Source organism: Fulmarus glacialis, unplaced genomic scaffold (assembly GCF_000690835.1).
Source record: "Fulmarus glacialis isolate BGI_N327 unplaced genomic scaffold, ASM69083v1 scaffold9087, whole genome shotgun sequence".
Lineage (NCBI taxonomy): Eukaryota > Metazoa > Chordata > Aves > Procellariiformes > Procellariidae > Fulmarus > Fulmarus glacialis.
In genome coordinates this window covers 88428-101239 of record NW_009225252.1, presented here as the reverse complement: position 1 = coordinate 101239, position 12812 = coordinate 88428, and the positions used below count along the sequence as shown (strand labels likewise).

At 46.0% G+C, this 12812-nt stretch overlaps 1 protein-coding gene across 1 annotated transcript in view; it reads right to left on the bottom strand.

Moving 5' to 3' along the window:
* Positions 1 to 12812, bottom strand: part of LOC104080144 (plexin-A4) — a gene marked incomplete at its 5' end in the record, with an annotated part of 112108 nt that overhangs the window by 44998 nt on the left and 54298 nt on the right. The window contains 5 exons of the mRNA XM_009582433.1: positions 1312 to 1454; positions 1868 to 2102; positions 7428 to 7574; positions 8404 to 8643; positions 11047 to 11140. Of these exons, the coding sequence (XP_009580728.1) occupies positions 1312 to 1454; positions 1868 to 2102; positions 7428 to 7574; positions 8404 to 8643; positions 11047 to 11140 (859 nt within the window). The remainder of the gene's footprint in view (positions 1 to 1311; positions 1455 to 1867; positions 2103 to 7427; positions 7575 to 8403; positions 8644 to 11046; positions 11141 to 12812) is intronic.

Genomic DNA, 12812 nt, shown 5'->3' with positions numbered 1-12812 from the left:
TCAGCTGGCTGAGGTTAATGAATATAGGGATTGTAACTGGCTGTGGGTATGATGAAAGTGTTTGTGTGTGTGTATACATACGTGAGAGAGAGATTCATCACCCCTTGTCTCTTGTGCTTATTTGTTGAAGCTGCTGAGCTACTCTTCCTGAGGGAAAGCAGCTCGAGGCCACGCTACCTGCACCCCAAAGGTGAATATCTACAGTAATCAATGTGTAACTCAGCCTCCTACCCAATCCCACAAGTCTTCGTTGCTGACAGATCAGGGGTTTTTTAATGGTTCTTTCCATTCTTTCCAGAAGTCTATGATTCTGTTCTATGATTCTATATATTTTGATGAATTTTGACTCTCCTGAAGGGAAGGAGCAAAGACAAGCAGGCACCTCTGATCACACTACCAGCCAAGCACGGTATTGCCTGCACCAGCGCCTGTTCCTCCTCTCTGCCAACTAACCCCAGTCTTGGCCTCCAGCAATGTCACCAGCCCATGCCAGAGTCTCTCTGAAGCTGAGACCTTGCCAAAGACTTTGCAGAGAACTCAGCCAACGACCTCCCTGGCCTTGTCCATGGTGTATCCCCTGGTTCTCTGGTATCCCTCGAGCAGAGCCTGTCCATCTGCCAAAGCCTGAAGGAGTTTTGCAGCATGGGCAGACCTCACCCGGGGTCCCATCAAACTCATTGTCGCCAGTGAGGTAATGCAGGCTACGTGTAGACCCCAGCAGTGCTGGGCAACACCTCACTGTCCTCCCACCGCTGTGGTCTGGAGAGTTGGGGTAGAGGAGGCAGGGTATGGGCAGACTGATGCTGTGGTTTTCTGACTTCCCTGCAAACCACAGAGCACAGCAAAGGTGAACCTCCTTCAGTGACTGCAGGTTATTTCTATAGGTGTTACCAGGAAAAAAGGCTTCTCGGTAGGGTCAGTGTTGTGCAAAGCTGGAGTGACACAGGCAGCTATGTTGCTCTGCCATACAACATTTTTTCCTGGCCCCTGCACATCTCTAACTAATAAGTTCAGTCTGAAAAACAAACCCCAGCAGGATGAAGACCAAGGAGGAGCTTAATACAGTAGACTTCATGCACATAGCTCTATGACACTCTTCCAAATATATGAGTGATCAAACAGAATTTAACACTTAAGATAGCAACAATCGTCTTCCCCTTTCAACGTGGACTTTTAAGGAGGTAATGTTTCGTCCCTGGTAGGACACAGCATTGTAAGCCATCACATCCCCACCACTGACACAACATCTCCTACATTCAGGACAGAATAGGGAGGCATGAGAGCAGCCAGAAGCAGATGTTGATTTCTTACCTCCAGATCCCTCAGGACTGGATGATCTTCAATGCCAGGGAAAAGCACCCTCATGGTATATGTTCGGTAATCGAGGAAGGGGATCCCGGCTCCATCCAGATCACTTGTCAGCTCATGAATATCCGTCTGTAGCTCTGCAAAGGCTGACACAAAAAAGGAAGGACTCATGTAGCAATGACAATCCAGATCTCCCTCACTGTGATGGGAAAAGCCCTCAGACCCATGTGCATGAAACTAAGGTACAAGTGGAGAAGCAACATGTGGAGAGGAAAAAAAAGGTGGACAACAGCAGTGTCACCTTTCCTGCAACACAGCCTTTCCCCAGGGACACGTGCCAACGCTCTCCCTGGACTGCGAGTTAGCAAATACAGCTTGGACAGGGTGGAGGAAGGCTGGACTTAGGGAAAATAGACAAAGTCAGATTAGATCCAGGCTTGAGCCAGACCCACAGGCTTCAACATTCCTGTTCTTTGGTGATATTTTGGCTCAAAGGTTTGTGGCTGGATCTCTCTTCTACCAACACTGAGACAGTGTCAGCCTTCCTTCCTCATCCTACCTTCTTTGCACTCCAGTGCCACCCTGGACTCCAGGTTGTCCATCTGCATCTGCAGACGCTTGAGGGTGAGGTCACTTTCTCTGGATTTGCGCTTGTACGCAATCAACACAGCCACGATAAAGATGATGAGCAGGCCACCGGCCACCGCAATGCTGACAATAGCTGGCAAGCTGAGAGGGCTGTCTGGAGAGATGTAGACCATCCCTGGGGAGAACTCCATCCCTCCTACACGAGCCTAGAGGGAAGGCAGGAAAAAGTTGCATTGAAACTGCCGAACAAGCAGGAACACAGAGAAACACCATCATCTCCCTGACTAAGGCTGAATGATGACCTCCCCTTGCCTCCCAAGTTAAACAGGGCATGAAGTACTTGGATAGAGAATGGCTAAAGAACACCTGAAATGTCATGGCTAAATGAATGGCTAAAGAACACCAACAAAGGACTTCTGGTGAGACAAATCTCACTAGTCCCAATGTCCTGGCTACATAGCAGTTTGGGGTTCATTCTGGGTTTTCCATTCCTTGTCCCAAAGAGCTATGTTGTTCTGGACTGCCCCGATGACACTTAGTCCCCAAATGCACACAGGACACACAGCTCATGGGTATGGTCTGATGGGTCCTAACCTCATAATGGGACAGGGGACATCTGACCCACACAGCTGGCACAGCAGCAGTCAGGACAGTAGGAATGTAGAAATCAGAGTCACAATTTGCTTTTGACTCTTCAAACGGAGAAAACTGTATCTGGGAAGCCACTGGGATAGGGAAAAAAAAAAACCAACACAAAAACCACAGAGTCTGGCCAATGCTCTTTACAGTCCTCCTAGCCACACGTTGGCGGGGTGACTGCAGATCCTCACCAGTGGAACAGGGAGCTGAACACAGCTTTCTGCTCTCCATGCATTCCTAGAGGTTCCCAGGGCTGCTGCCAGCCCCTGGGACAAGCTGCTGTGCGAGGACCTTGCTTTTAATGGCCAGAAAGAAACGCTGCAGGCAGTACTGCTGCAAGCCCAACAAAATGCTCTGCTGAAGCAAGTCTGTTAGGATCTCATTTTTACAACATGAACAGCACTCCCAACAGTAATCCCACAAGGAACTAGTTGCTCAAGGCTACTACAAGGTTGTTCAAGACTATTTGTAGAGTAGGATGAGTTTTAGTGGCAGGGGGAAAAGCATTGCTGACTAGTTTGAGGTATAAAAAGAAGGTTTCTAGGACTGTGCTGTGGTAGGGGAACACTGGTTATAGATCAACATAAAGCTAGGAAGATGCCATGCAAAGATCTTGAAGGACCGTGACATGTTGATGAGCCCCATTACTTCTCCCCAGCTGAGCTTTGTCACAGAGAGGCACAGCAGGCCCTGCACAAAGTGCAAAATCTTGCTGCCAGGCAGAAATGTAGTCAAGACCCCAGGGCTACATGCTTCACGCTCCCACTGCAACCGGGACCATTGCAGCATGTAATTGAACCTTTCTCTTTTGTGAGAAGTTCTCCCTCACCTACCCAGCTCCCACAGCAGCTAGTGAAAACATCCCCCACATCCCAGCCTGATGGTTAGCCTTGTCCTTCATCCCACTGGCTTTCAGTTAATCAGTCTGTCTCCAGCCTGTTTGCAAACACATTAATCCCAGGCCTCCCATGCCTCAGCTCAGGCACCTACTTGGGTTTCCTCTCTAGGTCACAGGAGGAAGAAACTGGCCCAAGGAGGAAGGGTTGGAGCCAGCAGAAGAGACTATGGAAGAGAGAGTCATGAATTAATGAAAAGTTTACCAGCTGCTTTCGCTCCTCACCACCACAGCCCTTGCTGGGGACATGAATCTCTGTGACCCCACCATCTCCTAGAAATTATTCTGGCCCTAGTTACAACTTCTGAGAAGATGTCTGTTTTGCTCTAGCACCAGCTGTAGGCTGTTCCTCAGTGGGTCCTGGCCAAAGCCACCTAGGTGTAACCCTTATGTCTTGGACACGGCAAAAGTGAATGTCTGGAAATATCTAATTTCCATCCACAAGGTCCTCTCATGTCCTGAATACTCCTAAGCATTTTGGGATGGGCTCTAGAGAGTTAACAATGTCCACAATGAGAAATGAAACCAAACCTAAGCTCATCTGACCAGGTAAAAGAGTTTCAAGGTGACCATTCCTGCAGCCTGACATTGATGACTTGTAAAGCATCTTCAGTGGCCAAGGAACAACCTAGCTCCCATGTAAGTGAGGAGGCAGCAGTAACTATTTTTCCCATCTATTCTAAGATGCAAGGTCCAACTCACTTATAAAGCCTGCAAAGGGCAGAGATTTGGTATTGGTATGTGGCATGCTCAACTGAGAAGACAAACTGCCAAACTCACATGCTAATCTAAGCACTGAAAGCTATTGCCTTTTGTCCTAGACCACTGTCCCAAATCCTCCCAGCAAAATTTGCTCACCAGTTTGCACAATTTCCTCCCTGTCACAGTGGATCAATAAATAGATTCATTATATTTCATTTTCTGTTTCTGACAGTGGCCCTTTTCCTCCAATCTTTGCAGTCAGATGAGTCCATTCAAGGAGTATCAGACTAGAATCAAACAACCCCGTCCCAATTCCCAGTGCAGGTCCATCCTCAAAGCTCGCAGCACAGCCTGTCTCCATGGGTGGGATTCCTCTTACCAAACATTCGACATGCACATCTGAGTTAGACATTATAGCATGCTTTCAGAGTCAATACAGAGAAGCACTTTCAGTATGTGATTTCTGTGAGCTGCTTTTGACACCTGTTTTGACATTAGGATGAGACATTTTATTCAGTGGAATTTCCCATTTCTCTCCATAACTATAAGGGGATCTGGACTCGTAGAGGTAAGTGTCTAACAAAGTTAGCCCCAGTGCATTCCTCTCTAAAGGTGGTTTCCCACACTGGGAAGGTCTTACAGTCCACGAATCAAACTGCCATGATCTGAGGGAATCTGTCTCTTGAAGAAGAAAGCCTGCAAGGCTGCAGTATTATTGCAAGCATTTAAAAGGAAAAACAAGCAAATATGTAGATATAGCCCTACTTTATTTCTTGGGCCACTGAGTGGTTTTGGAGGAAGCTATTTATACCTTCCAGAAGAACCTTCCAGAGGAAGCTCAGAACATGAGCCCTCCATATTACCAAACAACAGTTTGGCCACCTGTTAAGCCTATTAATCATGAATTTGTTCTAAATGGCACTATGTCAGAGCCCAGTTTTCTTCAGCAAAGTCTTAGGGGCCACCTGTAGCACTTCAGTAGTTCCTGTTGTGCAAAACTTGACTGTGGTAGTGTCTTTCCTAGTGCAAGTTTCCTTGGACAAATATAAGTGTCTACCTTAGATGAGATGAATTGTGCCCTGATCTTCAGTTGCTATTTCACCATCTCTTCATTCACTATACAAAGAGTCCAGTGTGACTTTCCATATGTAAGTGCCTACATTAGATACCAGCAACCCTTCAAATGTACTCCACTTCTTCATTGCAGACCTTCTCCAACATAGTTACTCATGGATCTTCCTCATGGCTCTTTCTTTTCCTTGGAAAAGAGCTTGCCTCTGAGTTTTAGTCAATCTTTTTTAATCATTGCTCAGGCCTTTTAGTTCTTTTCTATTTTTTCAAACAGAAAAATATTTAATTAAGAATATTTAACTCTGTCATTGTATAAAAGATAGCTGAACTAGATCAAAAACATGTTGACATCAATGTGTGTCATTTTCATTGTTCCTTCCCTTAGAAATAATTTCAGTGTTGCAATGGTTGATTCAGCCCCATGGTCCCCCCTCAGATCTAGGCCACCTCACTTTGCAGGAAGGGGTTTGTTCAGCAATTTACTCAAGGTCACACAGAAACAGCAGGAGGACCTGGGAGAGCTACCTGCCAATTATCCTGACCATTAAAGTGACATTCATGTGAAACATGGGAATACATTTTGTACTAACCCAAGCAACAGCCATGCTGGAGGAAGCATTTCCCAGCCCAGCTGTCCCCCTGGTAAGTTCCAGACGCAAAGCCCATCCTTGAGCACTGGCCTCCATCACAGGTGACCTTCTGTATTTGGTTTCCAGCCCAGATGCTGTCAAAGGGTTGCCTCAGTGTTGGCAATTGAATGAGAAATCTGTAACTTGTCCCTAACACTGATGCTCATTAACAGGCTTCAATGCGATCATCTTCCCATGTTTCCAGCAGCATCTCTTGTTTGATCAGTGTCCTCAAAAAGGGATTACTTTTTTCTCTGTGGCTTCACTTAAGCTGTCCCAAGCTGTAGGAGCAGGGGAGTCTTCCCAATTAGTAAGACCTGACCAGATGTTCATCCTCCCTGATCCCCAGGGGTTGATTATTGCTCACCTGACTTTGAGTTTTCTCTCTCTAGGATTGGTTTTGTCCATCTCTGACTAACCATATGTTTAATTATATTCATGAAAATGACAGGGAACATATATTGCCTTGTTCAAAACCTTTGGTATTCACACAGAGAAAATCTCTCACTTCATTATTGCTCCTCTTGGACTGTCTTAATGTGCTTTACAATGAATCGAGAGCCACGGTATATTTGCATGGCTGAAAAGGATTATTACCTCTATTTTCCAGATGACAAACTTTGGCACAGAGAAGTTAAGTAACCAGTATGAGGTCTCCCAGCAGCAGCCACAAATGAGACCCAAAATGGTCGCCATAAACTCTCTGTTTTCTAAAAGTCCCCAGAAAGCTTTCTTTTTCAAGAGCCATGCAGTGTGTCTCCATGAACCGCTATGAGTCTCACTGCATTGAAATAAATAAATAAGTGACAGATACAGCTTTGGGAGGGCAACAGAGAGGTGGAAAAAAGTTGATCGCAAGGAATGAGAAACATTGATCATCTGTACGTCTGATGTCAGTTGTTAGCTTTTGTTGTGTTTCCACCCACAGCTTGGTACAACTCAGATGAGTTTGCTGATATGCTGTTTATCAAGCAACAGCACTGAAGAATGCGAATTACTGAGAGGAAAGTAAAGAAGGGGTGAACAAATCAATGGTGAGAGGAGAAGCTCCCTCTGATGTAATCACTGGGGCCATTTTTCACAGGTTCCAGGAAGGATATGCATGAGTATACTAACTTGTATAGATGTCAAAACCTCAAAGTCCAGTCACACTAGAGTCCATATGCTGCATTTTTTTTTTTTTTCTCCTACATAAAGGCAAATTTTAGCTACCAGCATGTTGCTAATTGCTGGGGACTGTGCTGAATTTAACAAAGTGTGTTATGTAGGGAACATGTTACATATGTGAACTCATATGATCATCTAGGGTTCATACAGTCCATACAACAACAGAAAAGAGTCAAACTTTCCCAAAGGGTTTTGATTATGAAAGGTTTCTCACTGTCCATAAAGATCTCCAGGTTACTCTACTGCTCTTCTACTTCTCCAAGTTACTGTTGATGGGGATATATCAAGAAGGGTCCCTGATGTTTATGGGATCTATGGAAGGCAAATGGTGATGCAAACTCCTGGGAGATCTCTGCCAGCTCTTCTGCTGGTGTGCCCTCCCAACCCACCCAAGGAGGAAAGGCTGACGAGGTTCAAGCACCACTTACCATCACCTTGTGCCGTCCAATGAGGTTTGGGGACTCGCACAGTAGCTGCACATCTGATACCGTTACCGCGCAGGGCTTCTCACCAACCAGAACGGTGTAGTTCAGCTTGGCGTTCCCTCCCGCCACTGGTGGGATCAGGTTCTTGCCCTGGACAGAAAGGAATATCACACCCCCGCCCCACCCCAAAAAAAAACGTCAGGAAAGAGTTTATCTTCCACCTCTAGTTCCTTCCTGTGACACAAGTGTTAACATTGCACATTTGTGGTTCACCATTCGCTAACACAGAGAGGAAAAGCCAATTTAGAAAGTCATGCAGAGGACAGCATGGATGGCTACAGACTGTAATCAGTCAAAACAGCTTGTTCTGCTCCTTTTTCTCTGGAACTAAATGAGGAATGTTGCACAAACGGGCCCTCACAAAACATATTCAGGCAAGTAAGACAGACCCTTTTCCAAACATGCAAGAGGGTATTCTGCAGGCACAATCATTTCTTTCCATATGCAGCACATACAAGTGCTGATACGGAAATGCTGAATCATAAAATTACTTCTCTGTATTGCTGTCCAGATTGCAGAAATGGCAAAGGACTAGTGTAGGATTTAACCAGGGGAGAGAGGAAGGTCTTGAAAACCCAAGAAAGAAATAGACTTGGGTATTTAACTGCCAGCCTGTTGCAGCGGTAGAAAATGTTCTTCCCTGGTGAACAGCAGCGGGTACAAATTTAGGCTGTACACAGGTAGCTGCAGCAGGAGTTTATATTTTTTAGTTACGGGTATTGGCAGATGCTGAGCCAATGCTGAGATTCGTGTTTGCAGATGGTGACTCTGATATGACGCGATATGGTAGGTGCAATGAGTGGAGAAAATCTCTGGGATGCAATCGGGATGCCACTGTGATTCGTGGGGTGCTGGCAGACACAGAGACATGGCAGCATGTGTTTGATCCTCCTCACCCAGGCCTTGGTCCCCATCTCACCTTCAGTATGATGGGACTTCCCGGCTTCAGCTCCAGGATCCCTGAGGGATTGAAAACCTCAAAGATTGGGTTTGGGTAGTAGGTGAAGTTGGTTTTGTTGAGAATCAGCAGGGACTGCACATTGTCAAGAATGAAGCCAAACTCCTCTGGACGTTCAGCAAGCTCAGACTGGTGATTGGGGTCAACAGCCAGTGCTGGAGCCTGGCAGGTCATCTCCGTGCTGTTCTGCACCTCACAGTTCTGGAGAAAGAAACCCAACACAAGAAATGTTTATGGAAAATGCCCCCAGCCCTCCTGGTGGGCAGATACCTCCTAGTGAAATGCTAGCCTACTGCCAGAGGACAGGGAGGAGCAGACCTCCTTGGTTATCACGAGACAGGCTGGTGCTCCACTGCTTCAAAACATACCCCATACCCATCAGACAAGCGAGGCTGGGAAGGGATTAGGAAAGCTTTGCTAGGGCAGGTGTGTGAAGCAGTTTGCACTGCAATTGGGCATCCTGTGCCTCTTCCCTGAGGGAGCTCAGCCTCTGGGGCTGCCAGTGTCACCGTCTTCCCCTAACCTCATTTCCTTCTGGAAATAGAAAGTTCTTCCTTTTTTTGTACAGTAGAGACTAGTCAAAGCCTCACTACCACCCTGCAATTAGCTCTCACACACTGGGGATCACTCCAAAAGTGTATGTCCAGTGCATGTTCAGTTGTGCCCAGGATTCCGGTATGAACATCAGGTTACCTAAAATGAAGCCCAGAAAGCTGGAGTGATGCAGACAGTGGGGTAGGTCTCAGAAAACCCTGAAGTTGGCTTCCAGCCCTGCCAAAGACCTGCTTCTTTTGTGTTTTTGAGAAATGGGTAGTAGGTTGTGAAAGGCATTTTATCCTGACTCCCATTTTAAACAACTAGGAATTAGATGTCTGGTTGTCCATCAGGATCTGAGCCTTCATCTTTCTACACCGTGGTTGCTAGTACTGTGGGGAAACAGCACCAGCTCCACGGGATCCCAGCTGTTCCCAGCTGTTGATATGAGAATCTTCTCCAAACTAGTCTGATACCTCTATCATTGAGAGCACACTCATTATCACAGCTAGCATAGCTTTGGCTCAAATCAATTGAGAGATAAGTGACTTGGACCAGCCAGTTTCATATTGCAAAATAAGTCAGATGTTCTTTGCTGTAACAGCTCTTTACAAGGAAGAAAAGGCACCGGAGTACTTCCCAGCACAAAACCGATGGGCAGTTCTACACGAGCATGTGTGAGATGATGAATAGGCTTCATCATCTGCACAATGGTATGATTTTTTGAGATCATTGTGTCAGGCAAGAGCCAGAGTCTGCTGGAAGAATAAGACGAAGTCATGTAGGTTTCTAATTCTGCAGGAAAGCTAGGTAAGTGTTTGGCTGTGCTGTACAAGGAAATACAACATATTACCAAAACATACCTATGAATACGCATAATCAGTTGGACCAGGGTTTTCCCAGAGTTCATGAAGGACTGGAAGATTGCCAGTTAAGATTCACAGACACAGAAACCAATCTCAACAAATATTTCCTGAATCTGGTGAGGTATGAGAGGTGGCAAAATTGCTTTGGATTTGGCTTTATGCAGGGAGGTATTAGTTCATGGCAGAGCTGGGATAAGACCAAGATCTAGGTCTCTCAATTTGCAAACTGTAGATGCAAATGAATCTACCCATATTCCTGCATTTTCTTTTTGGATCTATGAAAATTTCACCACTGTTCATGTGGCAGTAGACGATTTTAATGTCCGCAAAGTGCTTTAAGAACCTTAGAAGCCCAAAGATTAATCTTAAAGCCTGAAAAATGTAGAAGATCTGGACTTTCAACCCCCGCCCCAATTAGTCCCTCTGTATTTTTTACTTTTGGAGCCTCTTCTTCTGGGATGCTCTTTCACACTTGATCCCAGGAAGTGCCCATACACAGCCAACACCTTTTCAGATATTGTTGCATGGCCCCATCCTCCAACCTACTGTAGGTACCAGCAGATGCTGCCTGCTCCCAAGTTTACTAATTGGGGGTGCTAAACTTACCTATTTTAATCCTCTATCTGGAGTTGCTCAGTTCAGCACTTCACTTCCAAGCGAACTGTCCTCCCAGATCTTGGTAAAGCTTTGCTGGTTTAAGCTGCTTCTGATTCCTCACTGAGGAATCACTGAGAGCTGAATTAGGCTGTAAATCTAGCTGGTTAAACCTGGATAGACTCTTGCAGGATCCCAAACAGTCCAGGAAGTGGACTGTCCAGTAGTACCAAAAAGTATTATTCACAGTCCCTTCTAATACCAGCACGCTCAGCTAATAACCTGAATTTGGGTCTACTTGGCATGGCTGATAAACAACTCAGGTTATACATGGGCCAAGAGAGAGGGCACGTATCCTTGAGCCAACCGAAGAAACAGGCTCAGCAGAGGCCAGGAGCTGAACGACTCTTCATGATGTCTCTTTCTGTTCTTGTTTTGGTCCAGTGCTCCTTCATGGAGAGAGGATGGGTAATCTTTCTGAAAGCAAGTCATGCCCTCTTTTCTGGATGCAATAGGAGATTGCAACCTTTAGAGGTATTATCGAGCCCTTATCAACACCTTGGACATGTCCCTTTCTGTGATTGATCCCCAGCTCAGCAGCCATACTCACGTTGACGTGTTCCCTTCCACCATGCTTTGCCCGGATCTGGGGGTTTTGGATCAGGTCTAGGTGAGTTCCCCACACTGCAATGGGTGTGTTGCCGCTAGAGAAGAAGAAATGAAAGAAGAGCATGAACCCAGCTAGTAGATACCAGAACTGAATGCACCAGCAATGGGTGATGTATAGTCCTAAATGTTGATTGCAATGTGTCTGACCACATCTCAAAGTCCCATAGGAAGGGAAGGAAAAACAAAGCAAAGCAAATAATTTTTCATTCATTCATAGCGGGAGAAAGAAGTAAAATCACATCTTTGCTAAAACTGTCACATCAAGCAGCATCTGGGTGTTTTTCATTGTTAGGACTCAGCAATCAGAACCTCCAGTAATGAGAAGAGTGGAAAATCTAACAGGGGCTCTTCAGAATGGTCCATAGACTACATGTCCTATATCACTTAAGGAAGGGAGCCTGAAAAACCCTTACAGATAGTCCTGTGCAAGCAGCTCTTGAGGATTCAGTGCTACCTTGGTTGAGGACTGTAGTCCCATATTGCATACTAGACCTGCCATAAAAACATCACCCTGAATAAGGGAATGTCACCTCAGTGAACCCGCTTCAGTGCTGCCAGGGAACCCGGTCCTGCAGCATCTAGAAGAAACAGATCCAAAGTCTTCAGATCAGATCCAAAGATGTGTTTTGCATAAGGCATTTGCTCAGTTTCCATCTGGTGACCCAGGCAGATAAGCTCTGCAATGTGTGTTAGATCCAACATTTGACAGAATAGAGATTTCCAGTCACGTTGTCCCTTTGCTCGGGCAAGGACTGATTTCCTGAGAAAGTCAATTTAATATGAGCCACGACCCTGCATTTGGTAGGTTTTCTCGCTTTTATGACATCTGTTTTAGCCCAGCTTAAGATGGAGAGATGTAGACAGAGCCCTGTTCGTTCCCTGCAATCACTGTCACCAGGAGGAAACAGCTTTCAGAAACACCCTGCTTTCCTTTCCCTTGCCTCTTCCAGCTGCAGCCAGCAGTGCTGTTTGTGGGACTTTGGGGAGTGGAGAGGAGGGAGGAAGGAAACTGCAAAGGAGCTGATGCGTGGGTTGGCTTTGAACGCTGAGGAGAAGGGTTCACGACAGGTTCATCAAGGGTTCACCAGCTTTGACCATCCCAAATCAAAACAACATTGCTCTACAAGGGTGAGCTCTGCCTTTGCACCACTGTGGTGGAGGCAACGTGATGCAAGGGCTGAAGAGGTAAGAGTTATCCAAGAAAGCAAAACCTTTGGCTGTCAGGGCTCACGCAGCCAGGGCAGGATGAGGAAATGTCATCAATGGACAGCCCCATCTCTGAGGGTTTCCCAGGGTGAGGAGTGCTCTCAGTTTCGGCACCTGCCTCCGTAATTCCCCTTGGAAACTGTCCAGGCTGTAGTTTATTTCCTGGAGCGGTCTGTTGTGAATGGGAGGGGAGGCCACGCAGAAATCGGGATTAGGAGAAGAAAGCTCAGAATCCCTTTCCTGCCTCCAGGTAAATCTGTGCATACATAAATGCATTCTAAATGAGAAAACACCAGAGAATAAACACACTGTAAGGAAGAAGCCTGTGTTGGCCAGCAGATAACCCCAGTTCTGACCTTTGTTTTCTATGTTCCTCATTTATCTTCCTTTATTAATCAGATGGGGCAGGTAGGAATGAATGCAAATATCATAGAATCATAGAATCATAGAATAGTTTGTGTTGGAAAGGACCCTTAAGGGCCATGTAGTCCAACCACCCCG